Source organism: Lithobates pipiens, unplaced genomic scaffold (assembly GCF_037356315.1).
Source record: "Lithobates pipiens isolate NorthernLeopardFrog02 unplaced genomic scaffold, aLitPip1_a1.2 Scaffold_3, whole genome shotgun sequence".
Lineage (NCBI taxonomy): Eukaryota > Metazoa > Chordata > Amphibia > Anura > Ranidae > Lithobates > Lithobates pipiens.
In genome coordinates this window covers 44011748-44025467 of record NW_027507790.1, presented here as the reverse complement: position 1 = coordinate 44025467, position 13720 = coordinate 44011748, and the positions used below count along the sequence as shown (strand labels likewise).

At 47.4% G+C, this 13720-nt stretch overlaps 1 protein-coding gene across 2 annotated transcripts in view; it reads left to right on the top strand.

Moving 5' to 3' along the window:
* Window positions 1–13720, top strand: part of LOC143940335 (solute carrier family 2, facilitated glucose transporter member 11-like) — a 70614-nt gene that overhangs the window by 16092 nt on the left and 40802 nt on the right. Inside the window, exon 1 of one of the 2 annotated variants that reach the window (XM_077461585.1) lies at window positions 13296–13501. The exons of the other annotated variant lie outside the window; for it this stretch is intronic. Within the exon in view, the coding sequence (XP_077317711.1) occupies window positions 13457–13501 (45 nt within the window). The 5' untranslated portion in view covers window positions 13296–13456. Of the gene's footprint in view, window positions 1–13295; window positions 13502–13720 lie in introns of those variants that run through there. 2 annotated transcript variants of the gene reach the window in all.

The following is a 13720-nucleotide window of genomic DNA, read 5'->3' as shown; positions in this document are numbered from 1 at the left end:
GTACTCACCGTAAAATCCTTTTCTCTGAAGTTCATTGACGGACACAGCTAGGGTAATCTTGACCATAGGGTTATTACACCACCTTCAGGAGAGGACTAGGTAGAGCATGTAATACATGTGAAAATAACAGAACTTTACAGATCCACCCAGGGGGAGGTTCCTTTGTAATAACCCCTCAGCCTGCTTCCTGCAGCTGTTTTTTTCTGCCTAGTGAAGAAGGACCTAGGCTCCCTGCGGGACCATCGGTCCTGGGATTTTTTGCTGAATGTTTGCCTTTTGCGCAAGATTTTAAGATCCTGCGATCTGCTATCAACAGCCAGCTGGCTGACAGGCTGGATAATCTAGATCCTTGTAGTCTCCCCAGCCTGGCCATCGAGCGTGTGCAGACCCTAGCTACGCGCTGGGTCGGCCACAACATGCCCCTCAGGCTTCAGGGGTGGCCGGTGAGCACAGTGCTCCGGGGCACACATGACCGGACTACCGATGTCCTTGCCACAATGTGCCGTGGCCAGCAGCCACCCTGTACTGCTCGGGAGTTGGTCTGTGATGGGATGTCCCCAGCTTGTCTGCATGGTAAGTACAGCTCTTCCTGCCTCGGCGGGATTGAGCAGCTGGGAATTCCCTGGGAGGTCGATTAGGGGGTCCCTCTCCTCCTTCTCTTCTCTCCCTGTCCCTATTTTCCCTCCCCCCGGGGGGGATGCTGCATGACAGGCTGCTGAGTGGTGTGTGTACCTGAGCCAGGGGTCCTCCGGGGGGCTTTGACCTTAGATTGGGGGCTGCGTTGGGTGTCTGTGTCCCTGGGTGTCTGTGGTCTCCCCACTGGGTGTCTGGAGGTCTGCATGTGCTGATCGTCATAGCACTGTTCTGCCACCATTATCTCTGTTCATTCACTGTGTACAGTTGTTTGTCATCCTCAGTGGAAAGCATGGTCGGAGACCGTTTTTCTGTACCTTTGCCTCCATTTTCTTTGTGATTATGTCCCTTATACAGGGCGGCCAGCGACCATTTTGTTGTAGCCCAGCACGGTTTCTATCCTCAGCGCTGGTCTCTGCTGCTCAGAACGGCACGTTTTATTGCTCAGGACACCTGGGACTTTACAGAACTTTACAGTTCCTCTGGTAATAACCCCTGAACCTGCTTCCTGCAGCTCATTACGTCAACAAGCAGTATAATGTAAATCAATAGGAGAAGAGGGTGCTGTGTCCGTCAATGAACTTCAGAGAAAAGGATTTTACGGTGAGTACAAAAATCCTATTTTCTCTTTCGTTCATTGATGGACACAGCTCCAGTAATATTGACCGTAGGGACGTCCCCAAGCAGTGTCATAATGAGGGGTGGGAACAGCAATAAAACTTAACCCACAACCAACGGTGCTCCCTAACAGGGGAGTCACCATCTTAACTAACCGCATCAGAACTTGCGGTCAACAAATGCAACAGTGCATTAATACTCAAAATTAACAGTTTTTTTAAAGCAGAAGAAAGAGTGCAGAATTGCAACATTACATGGCTGCCTGCAAAACTTTGCGGCCAAAGCATGCATCTGAAGATGCGCTTACATCCACTTTGTAGAATTTGGTAAAGGTGTTTAGTCGCCACCTTACACACTTGAGCAACTGACGCGAATGTTGGAAAGCCCAAGAGGTTCCAATTGCCCTGGTGGACTGGGCCGTGACAGGAAAGGGGGGCACCTGCCCCTTCAAGGCGTAGGCCTGGACCACAATCTGTCTGATCCACCTGGAAATGGTGGCCGACGGACAAGACCGCCATACCTTTTTTCGGACCAACTACCGAAACGAACAGAGTGTCTGACTTCCGAAAGGGAGTGCACAAAGCACAACCAAGGGGTATTGGCTGTGCTTTCTGCACCAGGCTGAATCTGCCGATCCATGGATAACGGAGATTTGTCCCATTTTGTCAATATCTTTTTCTGCAAGACTCTGGTGTGAAAATGGGCGTACGGTACCGCCTTGAAGAAAGCCACCATGAGGCCCAGGACTCGCATGTAGAAGTGCAGCGACAGCCACCTGCAGTTCATCAATAGCTTTACCATGGCTCTGAGAGTCTGCAGTTTGTCTGAAGGGAGAAACACTCTCGCTTCCAAGGAGTCCAGCAGTAAGCCTAGGTACTCTAAGCGTTGAGTTGGTATAAGCACCGACTTTGAGGTTCAACAGCCACACAAATTCCTGCAGGGTTTGCATGGTGATCGCCACATCCTTCTTTAATTCTGAGGTGGAAGCTGCTCTCAGGAGGAGAAAGTCTAGGTAACCTATGATTGGGATCCCGCGTTGTCGCAACAATGCCAAAATTGGAGCCAATACCTTGGTAAAGACTTGGGTTGCTGATGCCAAGCCAAAAGGGAGAGCCACAGACTGGTAGTGGGCTTCCCCTACTGCAAATCGCAGAAACCTCTGATGCCTGAGGCATATGGATATGTGCAGGTATGTATTCTGGATGTCCAAAGACCCCAGGGAGTCCCCTTGATGGAGTGCAGTGACAACTGAGTGAACTGATTCCATTCTGAACCTCTGTACTTTTGCAAAGCAATTGAGGGCTTGCAGGTCCAAGATTGGACGTACCCCTTCCTTTTTGGGGACTACAAACAGATTGGAGTAGAACCCCTGAAACCTTTCCGATTCCGGAACAGGCACTATCACCCCGCGACTTAGCAGGTCCCTTACTGGCCCCATAGGGCCTCCTGGCGAGCTGGGAGTAAGGTTATGCTGGAGGGGAAGAATCTGTTTGGTGGCCATGAGAGAAACTATCTTGTAGCCAGAGGAAATCAGTTTGTAGACCCATTGGTCGGACAGCCAAGAGGCCCACCAAGCTGCAAACTCCCAAAGGCGACCCCCCCACCCGTCTCTCGGTAGCACTTGTGCTCGCGAGCTTGTTAGGCCTGCGGGTCCAGGGACGCTTTTGTCCCTCAGAGGTCGACCTGTCGGACTGAGATCATTTAGCCAAAGTCCCAGACGGACATAAGAAAACTCTTTTGAGCGGAAAATAAGGGCTCTTGCCTGCGGCGTGGCTCCTTAGTCTCCCTGGCATGTGGAAGCAAGGTACTCTTCCCACCTGTGACATTCTTAATAATGTCATCCAACGAGGCTCCAAAGAGCCGCTCACCAAGGAAGGGTAGATCCGTCAAGGCTTTTATGGATGCCTGGTCCGCAGACCAGCATTTTAGCCAAATCAGGGTAGATCCGTCAAGGCTTTTATGGATGTCTGGTCCGCAGACCAGCATTTTAGCCAAATCAGGCACCGCAGCACCACTGCTGACACTGACGCCCTGGAGAGCAAAGGAAGTGTATCCAGGGCCGCATCACAAACGTACTTAAGGTTGTGCACTAACTGGTCTGCTAGTTCCACGCAGACAGGAGTAGCCTGCTGCTTCTCCAATTCGCGGTGTAAAAGTTTTGCCCGTTCAGTAAGTGTCTGCGACACTAGTGCTGTGGCCAGTACTGGTCGTATTTCTGACCCCTCAACAGTAAATAAGGAATGGGCCACTGCCTCGGCCTTCCTTTTGGTAGGGTCCTTAAATGCAGGAGTCCCCTCTACCGGGATCGTGGTTACTTTGTTTAACCTGGATACTGGGGGGGCCTACGACTGGAGAAGCTGACCATTTTTTAAGAAGGCTCTCTTCAAAGGGGTAGTGCACCACCATTCTTTTAAGGACCGAGAAGGTCAGTTGTGGGCTTCCCCATTCCTTGTTATATGAACTTATCGAAATTATTCAGATACAGAAACACCTTAGGTGTACAGGCTGGCTTGCGGGACCCAAAAGGGGCCACTACTTCAGCAGAGGAACCTGCCGTATCCTGAATTTCCAGGGTATCATGCACAGCTGTGATAAGTGCTCCAACTAGTGCTTTGTCCTGCGCCGACCCGGAAGGGGAATACTCCTCACTGTCCGATTGGTCCTAGTCAGCGTCATCTGAAACAACAGAGCAGGGGCTGCCAGACGCTACGGGGGCCTGAGTCTGCGTCAGAGCTCTCCCCAGAGGATGGGGGGGGGGCAGGGGCCACTTTTTACCACGTTTGTGCCTGCACACTGCCTCCACCCTGGCAACAAACGTTTCAAGGCCCGCCGACAAAGCGTTCAAAGGCACCGCACTGTTTGCAGACAAGCCAGTTGCAATTGCAGGGAGTTCTGGGGAAGAAACACCAGTTTCTGAAGCCATGCTGACCCACCCCATCTTCCACCCTTGGGGACTTAGGACAGGTGCACAATCCCACCCTCCTAGGTGCTGTAGACTGAGGGGCTCCCACCGCAGTCCTCACCACCCCAAGTGCTGCGCCGTTCAGTTACAGGTATCTGCGTCCAGTATCAGCTCCCAGGTGTCCTGAGCAAAAAAACGCACCGTTCTGAGCAGCAGAGACCAGCTCTGAGGATAAAAACCATGCTGGGCTGCAACAAAATGGTCGCTGGCCGCCCTGTATAAGGGACATAATCACAAAGAAAATGGTGGCAAAGGTAGAGAAAAACGGCCCACGTCCATGCTTTCCACTGAGGCCGACAAACAACTGTACACAGTGAATGAACAGAGATAATGGCGGCAGAACAGAGCTATGGCGATCAGCACATGCAGACCTCCAGACACCCAGTGGGGAGACCACAGACACCCAGGGACACAGGCACCCAGCGTAGCCCCCAATCTAAGCCCCCTGGAGGACCCCTGGCTCAGGTACACACACCGCTCAGCAGCCCGTCATGCAGCATCCCCCACGGAGGGAGGGAAAATAGGGACAGAGAGAGAAGAGAGGGAGGGCGAGGGACCCCCTAATTGACCTCCCAGGGAATGCCCAGCTGCTCAATCCCGCAGAGGCAGGAAGAGCTGTACTTACCATGCGGACGAGCTGGGGACATCCCATCACAGACCCACTCCCGAGCAGTACAGGGTGGCTGCTGGCCACGGCACACTGTGACAAGGACATCGGTAGTCAGGTCATGTGTGCCCCGGAGCATTGTGCTCACCGGCCACCCATGGAGCCTGAGGGGCATGTCGTGGTCGACCCAGCGTAGTAGCTAGGGTCTGCACAAGCTCGATGGCCAGGCTGGGGAGACTACAAGGATCTAGATTATCCAGCCTGTCACCCAGCTGGCTGTTGATAGCAGATCGCAGGATCTTAAAATCTTGCGCAAAAGGCAAACGTTCAGAAAAAAATCCCAGGACCAATGGTCTCGCAGGGAGCCTTGGTCCTTCCTCACTAGGCAAAAAAAACTGAGCTGCAGGAAGCAGGCTGAGGGGTTATTACCAAAGGGACCTCCCCCTGGGTAGAACTGTAAAGTTCTGTTATTTTCACATGTATTACATGTTCTGCCTAGTCCCCTCCTAAAGGTGGCGTAATAACCCTACGGTCAAGATTACTGGAGCTGTGGTCCATCAATGAACGAAAGAGAAATCATATTTTTTCTGCTAGAAAATTACTCAGAACCCCCAAACATTTATATATATTGTAGACATGTCACTGGAGAAGTGATCGAGGGGGTGTACATCTCACCTAGGTTGCTACACAGTGTGAGATGGTAAATCCAGGATGGATCAGTTTCTCAGCAGCGATATGCTGCTGAGTTGTTATTTAATTTTGCCGGGCCTGGGTTTATATGGAATGGCAGGTAGGTTTGGTAGAGGGACCTGTCATTCCACATCCCCCGATCCAGTTCTGGGTTTGGGATCAGGTGAGCTTTGATCCTAATTAGCCTGGGAAGCTAAAGGCACTGCAGGGTCTGCAGGTGGTTGCTCTCAGCCAGGGAATGAACAATCTGTGTGTTGAAGGAAGCTGCAAGCACAGCCACTGCTGGAGCTAAAACTCACCCTGCGATATCCAGGCGAAAGACGCTGTGTTTGTAAGTGTCAGATAGGTGAGCAGAACCTGTTAGTAAGCGCCCAGCCGGGCTAGGACTTTTATTTTTGTTGTACTTAGAAAGCACGGTGTTGCTGTATATTTTGTTTGCTGGACTGTTTGTACCACGAATAAACGCCAAGATCTGCTTTATAAATTCCAAGTCTGCTGTGAACTGTGTCCAAACACACCCTACCCCGGGAAGATCCCTTACAATATATATATATATATATATATATATATATATATATATATATATATATATATATATATATATTTCTAGCAGATGCCCTAGGGAATAACAATAAAATGGCAGTCATTGCAACTTATCTCACTCAGTATTTGCGCAACAATTTTTCAAACGCGTTTTTTTGGAAAAAAAAACAGTTTCAAGATTTAAAAAATAACAAAACAGTAAAGTTAGCCCAGTTTTTTTGTATAATGTCAAAGATGATTTTACCTAACATATCACGCTTTATAATTGCGCACACTCATGGAATGACGGCAAACTTTAGTACTTAGAAATCTCCATATGCGACGCTTTAAAAATGTTATTCCTATTACAAGGAATGTAAACATCCCTTGTAATAGGAATCATTTGTTACAAGTCCTCCAGGCTGGAAAGCATGAGAGCAAGGAAAAAAAATTCACCGATCTCATGCTGACAGCCGCGATCGCGGCTTTGTTTACTTCCGGGAACCAGGGTGCAACTTTATGATGTCACTCCCAGGTCTCCGATGATCATAGAAATGACTGGTAGCCATCTGGTCACCGGAAATCTCCATCATCGTCATCTGGCGCTGGCCGTTTTTTTTCTCTGTGTCCCCGAGAAGCATCAGATGGCGGCAGGAGGGGGGTTGTCCCCTCCTGTCGCCTGTAAGAACGATCAAGTAGCGGAACTGCTGCTATAATCATTCTTATGGTGCACAGAATCGCTGGCTGAAAACAAGGATATCTGAATGATGCCTGTAGCTGCTGGCATCATTCAGATATTCCCACTGAAAGTCTAGGACGTCATATGATGGCCTTGGGCGGGAAGTGGTTAAAATGTAACTGCCAATTCCCAAACTGCCATTTGAAATAAAACACACAGCCAAGTATTATTCTTCACAATTTTTTTATTGTGCATTAAAAAAAGAAAACAAATAAAATTAGACATGCTATCTGCCAATAGAACTTAACCAAAAAGTGCATTCTATGCATCCAAAAATCTAGAAAATATACCAAATCAAATCATTATTCAACAATTTTTTTTTATAAAAGCCTCATGTATGTACCCTGCTTCTTAATATAGGGGGTAAACAATGCCAAGAGTTGGTGAAAGCTGGGGTCCGTCATCTGGAGTTAATTCCGAAAATCACCTGGATTATTCTCCTGGAGCTCCCGCAGAAAAGGCATATGACATAATTGGTCATGATTAATAAAGCAACCAATTTTTGGTCCAAGAAATCCTCCTTCTTCCTGTTCCTGGACTTGGGTAAAAGCAATAACTTCAAGGCCAATAATAAACAACACGTTATCTCCTCTGATTCCAAAACATGGCTGGTTGATGAACGGCTGTTCAGAAACTAACTGAAAAGTGTGAAATGAAAAGCGCAAATCAACACTCTACTACTTTGCAGCTATGCTTCATTTAAATCCTACTTTGCAGCTATGCTTCATTTAAATTCCCACCCTATTTTCTTTATAATACTTGATCAGGGATGGAGGTAGATGAACCTACACATTCATTGCCTCATATAAAGTCCCAAATTCCTCTTCCCCCCTTTTTTTGGCAAATCAACACTCACCAAACTTCTACTAACACAAAATTAGCAGAAGGAGCCCAAAGGGTGGCACTAAAGAGCTGAAAAACCACATAGTACGTCACTATGATTGTGTTTGTTGGCTGACAATTTCTTGCCATTTATATGAAAGACAAGTCCCTGGCCAATGCCCTTCGGACAAAAGTCTGCGGAAATTCCGATCCTGGGTAAATCCGATCGTGGGCATGAGGCTTAAGGGGCCAAAAGTAATTGGACAATTTAATCAAAAGCTGTTTAATGGCCAGGTGTGGGCTACTGCTTTGTTATTCCTTCATCAATTAAGTAGGTAAAAGGTCTGGAGTTGATTCTAAGGACCCATACACACTATTAGACTTTCTGCAGATTTTTATCTTCAGATTTACCAAAACCATGTAGTGCAAGGGCCTGCCTGATTGCATACAAATTGAAACTCTTAAGGTTTGACCTCATGTTATATGGTTTTGGTAAATCTGCAAAAAATCTAATAGTGTGTATGGGGTTTTAGTGTGGTATTTGCATTTGGAATCTATTGCTGTGAAACTACACCATGCATTCAAAGGAGCTGTCCATGCAAGTGAAACAGGCCATTGTAAGGCTTCAAAAATGAAACAAATCCATCAGAGAGATAGCAGCAACATTAGGAGTGGCTAAATGAACAGTTTGGTACATTCTGAGGAAAGAAGGCACTGGTGAGCTCAGCAACATAAAAAGGCCTGGACGTTCATGGGAGACAACTGTGGTGGATGATCGCAGGATCCTCTCTATGGTAAAGAAAAACCCATTTACAACATCCAGACACAAGAAGGACACTCTCTAGGAGGTGGGAGTATTATTGTCAAAGTCTAAAATCAAGAGAAGATGTCACAAGAGCAAATACAGAGGGTTCACCACAAGGTACAAACCGTTTATAAGCATGAAGAATAGAAAAGCCAGATTAGACGTTGCCAAAAAAAATCTAAAAAAGCCAGATCAGTTCTGGAAAAGCATTCTTTGGATGGATGAAACTAACATTTATCTGTACCAGAGTGACGGGAAGAGAAAAGTGTGGAGAAGGCTTGGAATAGATTATGAGCCAAAGCACACAACGTAATTTGTAAAACATGGTGGAGGCAGTATGATGGCATGGGCATGCATGGCTTCCAGTGGCACTGGGCCATTGGTGTTTATTGATGATGTAACAGAAGACAGAAGCAGAGGGATGGATTCTGCAGTATTTAGAGATATACTGTCTGCCCAGATTCAGCCAAATGCAACAAAGTTGATTGAAGGCTCTTCACAGTACACATGGACAATGATCCAAAACACACTGCAAAAGCAGCCCAGGAACTTTTAAAGGAAAAGAAGTGGAATATTCTGCAATGGCCGAGTCAATCACCTGATCTCAACCCAATTGAGCATGCATTTCACTTGCTGAAGGCAAAACTAAAGGCAGAAAGACCCACAAGTTCCTAAAATTTGTACTTGATATTTATGTTCAACCCCTTGAATTAAAGCTGGAAGTCTGCACTTCAAATTCATTTGGATTGTTTTGTTGTAATTTTATTCTGGTGGCGCACAGAGCCAAAAGTATGAAAATTGTGCCTGTGTCCACATATATAGGGACCTAACTGTATGTTTACATACATTTTCAGAAGAGCATATAATGCATGTCCTCAGAAGAGGATTTTTTTGATTTTTCTGTCTGAATACAGTGCATACTTATGCAGCTGTGAAATAAACACACCTGTATTCAGATCTGTAAACAAAAACACTTTTAAATGTGTGTGTGTTTTTTTTTTTTTTTACACCAGTGTGCATGAGGCTCCCTGCTGATTGGACCAGACTCTGCTCCATGTGGAAGAGCCCTAAGGGGTCCCATGTGTTTCTGAATGTTGCACTTTGATGTAATCACTGTTCTGTTACAATAAATTGGGCTTTCATTGGAAGAATGATGGTGTATTGACAACATATTTTAACAACTCGTTGACTGCCCTTCAGCAGTTTTACTGCTACAGAGTGCCATCTTACTTAGGCTACTTTCACACTCAGGCCGCGTACACACGGGCGGACTGTTCGCCCAACTTTGTTCGTCAAACAATCCGACAAACAGTCCGCTCAAAATTTGCATGAACGGACTTGACCACACACGATGAACGTACAGTCCGCTGAAAGCGTGCGCGATGACGTGAACGGCACGTACGACGGGACGAGAAATTCGACGTCCAATACACTGCAATGCAACCTTCGCCGTGTAAATCCTTTCTGAGCATGCGCGAAACTTAGTTTGACGAACAAGCCTACACACGAGCGGACTGTCCGCTGAAACCAAGTTTCAGCGGACTGTCTTACGGAAATTCCGAAAAACTTTGTTCGTCAGACTGTCCGCTGAAACTGTCCGCTGAAGCCCACGCACGAGCGGACTGTCCGCTGAAACACTGTTCAGCGGACTAAGTTGGGCGAACAGTCCGCCCGTGTGTACGCGGCCTAAGGCAATACAGCGCTAAAAATAGCGCCTGCATAGCGCATGTAAAGAGCTTCTCCTGTCTCTCCAGTGTGAAAGCCCTCGGGCTTTCAAACTGGATGGGTGCGCTTGCAGGACGGTAAGAAAGGCCCTGCAAGCAGCATCTTTGCAGCACTGTAGGAGCGGTGTAAACACCACTCCTAATGCACCCTTGTCCATTGAAATCAATGGGGCAGCGCCGGCAAAACCCTTTTTTGTCCGCTGGGGTGTTAGAACCGCCCCACTAGTGGCCGAATAGCGCCATTAAAACTACGATAAAGCGGCGCTATTACCTTTACTGCTTTACCGCTGAGGCCCGCCCGCCCCAGTGTGAAAGTAGCCTTATAAGCACAACTGTATATACGTGATCCCGCACATCTACCTGAAGGGGAGCGCACGCGTTGTTTCTGCTGTGATTATTCAAAGTAGAAGCCAATCTGTGGGTGCCAGGCAATTGATGTCTGCCGGTCAACCGCCAAGTGTCAGGCAGAGCCTCAGATTGGAGCTCTGCCTATGTACACAAGGCAGAGTTTCGTTCTGACAAGGGGAAGGGATGGATTCTGTGTTCCTGTAAAGCAGACTCAAATCCATGTCTGCCCTTAGTAAAAGCAGCATACATGGTAAACACAAACACTGGTTATGCACGCATGAACCTTTTAATCGCCCTAGATGTGTAATCCCCTCCCAGCCAGTGTCATTAGTACAGTGACTGTGCATATAGCACTAGTATCACTGGTTCCCACAAAGTGTCAGTTACTGTCCGATTGTCTGCTGCAATATCGCAGTCCTGCTTTAAAGTGGTGTTGCCACCAAAAAATAAAAAATTGTTTAAAATTCTTAAAAAAATAAATAAATAAAATAATTGGAAAAAAAAATATTTTTTTTACTCACCTCTAAATACCTGTTGCTAGGGGGTCCCTCGTAGTCTGCCTTCTTCCTTGCCCCAGCTGGTGACATCACTTCCCCTCACGCCGCACAGCTACCTGGGACCTGTCACGTGTCCCAAGTGGCTGTGCATGCACAGTGGGTGCCCGGCTGTGGTGCCACAGTACGAATGATGGCGCCGCAAGCGGAGCGGGGAACGAGGGTGGGGTTCGTTCCCCCGCATCGCTGGACCCTGGGACAAGTAAGTGTCAGATTATTAAAAGTCAGCAGCTGCAGTATTTGTAGCTGCTGACTTTTAATTTTTTTTTTTTTTAGGGGGCACCCCACTTTAAGTTGCTGATCGCTGGTATTGCTAGTATAAAAGAAAATACATAAAAATTCCAATATATATCCCATAGTTTGTAGACGCTATAACGTTTGTGAAAAACAATCACTATACAGGAATTGGGATTTTCTTTTTCCAAAAATACATATTAACCTAAATTGATGAAGAAATATGATTTTTTTAATTTGTGGGAAAAAAAATGACATAAATAAAGCACTGATTACTGTATAAATGACACTGGCAGGGAAGGGGTTAACACTAGGGAGTGATCAAGGGGTTAAATGTGTTCCCTGGGAGGTGTTTCTAACTGTAGGGGCAGTGGACTGACAGGGAGTACAGAGAGTTAAGCCTTGTACACAGTCAGATTATTGGATGAATTTTCGTCAGTTTTTTTGTTTGATGCTAGTCTCAAATTGAAAGTGAAGAGGGTATACTCTGCATCAGAAAATTTTCTGACGACAGAATTCCACGTCAGAACTAAGGATGAGCTCAGGCGTGTTCGCATGGTCCACGTGCAGAGCCCACCAGGAAGTCGGTGCAGCGCTGCGCTAATCACAGGCAGTGAGACATTGTCCCGATGTGCAGCTGCAGAGATAGGGCAATGTCTCACTGCCTGTGATTAGCGCAGCGCTACTCTGACTTCCTGGCGGGCTCTGCACGTGGACCATGCGAACACGCCAGAGCTCATCCCTAGTCAGAAGTAATGTAATGTGTTGAATTGTTTTGTATGTGTTCTTTTATTTCTGAGCATACCTAGTCTTGCTCTTCAGATTTTTATTTTTTTTTGTCAGAAAACCATACTGATGAAAAGAAAATTCAGATGTCGCGGTCAAATCAGACAAAAATTTTCAAGTCTGCACAGTTTTTGTCTGCTGAAAATTTGTAATCGCTGTCAAAAGCAGCATACTAACAATCAGAAAATCAGCAGATCATTCATCGGACGAAGTTCATCTTTGGATTTTCTCACCGTGTGTATGGGCCTGTAGTTGTTCCTAATCACTAGGAACAGATTATCTCTCTCTACTCCCGTCAGAACAGGGATCTGTCAAGATCACGGGTGGATGGCGGACATCACAGCTGTCGGCCATGCGCCCGCATGCTGTATCTATTGCACGAAGCGGCGTACACCTATGGCGATGCGCGCAATAGAACCGACCTGCCGCAGTATTACTATGGCAGCTGGTCGCCAAGTGGTTAGGGTAAGGCAGTGCTGCATCGAAAAAAAATGGCTTGGTCATGAATAAGGATGAGCTCAGGCTTTTTTCGCATGGTCCACGTGCAGAGCACGCCAGGAAGTCAGCGCAGCGCTGCGCTAATCACAGGCAGTGAGACAATGCCCCGATGCGCGACTGCCTGTGATTAGCGCAGCGCTGACTTCCTGGCGGGCTCTGCTCGTGGGCCATGCGAACACACCTGAGCTCATCCCTAGTCACGAAGGGGGGTACATCTTCTGGGGGTCAAGTGGTTAAAGCTGGCCATAGATGGATCAGTTTTGCTTTGTTTGTTTTTTTGATCAGCCAGTGGACAGATTCTCCTATCCACACATTCAAGGTGGGTGAAAGAGTCCACCTTGCATCGCTATTTTAGGAGTCCCCGCTGTCAGAATACACTGATCAGTGCTACCGCTGATTGGCTACAGCACTGATCGAAGCAAACGTTTCCAACAAGCCCATTTCAGAGCAGTTGGTCCTTTGATTAAACAGGGTGGCCAAAGATGAATGGAAACTGGCCCAAACCCTGCTGAAGTAGCTGCATTTGGATTCATCTATGGCCAGCTTTATTTGTTTACCACAATTCCAATTGCTGGGGCTGCTGGAGGGCTAAAGTGAATTAGGCATGGAGTGTGATGGCAATATACCAAGGGACAGTGAGGCTCTCCCTGCTTGTCATAGCCGGGAAGCACATGCTTCTCTGGTACATGGGCTCATTTACATATAGGACTTCCTCTGCAGTGTTTGCGGTAAAATGAATATCATTCACCTTCAGCATAACGAGGAAAGGGGCTGGCCCTCCTTGTAAGGCGCTGTGTGGAGGAGCTCACTGTACGGACTGTACACGCCGCTGCCGGTCACAGACACTATGCAGCCTCGGTGAGCGGGTCCTACACAGAAATCCTTCCTTCCATCGCTCACACGCTCCGCTGCGAATGGAGGAGGAGGAGGACGAGCCCAGAGTACAGGAACACTGCCAGGTGAGAACGACCCTCCTGTAAGGGCACCGCAGACGCCTGTACGTCGTGACGTTGTGGTGCTGAATTTGGACGTACACATGGTAGGAATGGAATGCGCAATGCCAGTGTGTGGTGGTAGGAAATTCTCCTCCTATATATAAAGCACTGAGTACTTCCACACGTTCCATTTGTACAACATAGCTTTCCAGACTGTGACATTTAGCCTGGGGTCTATTTCAT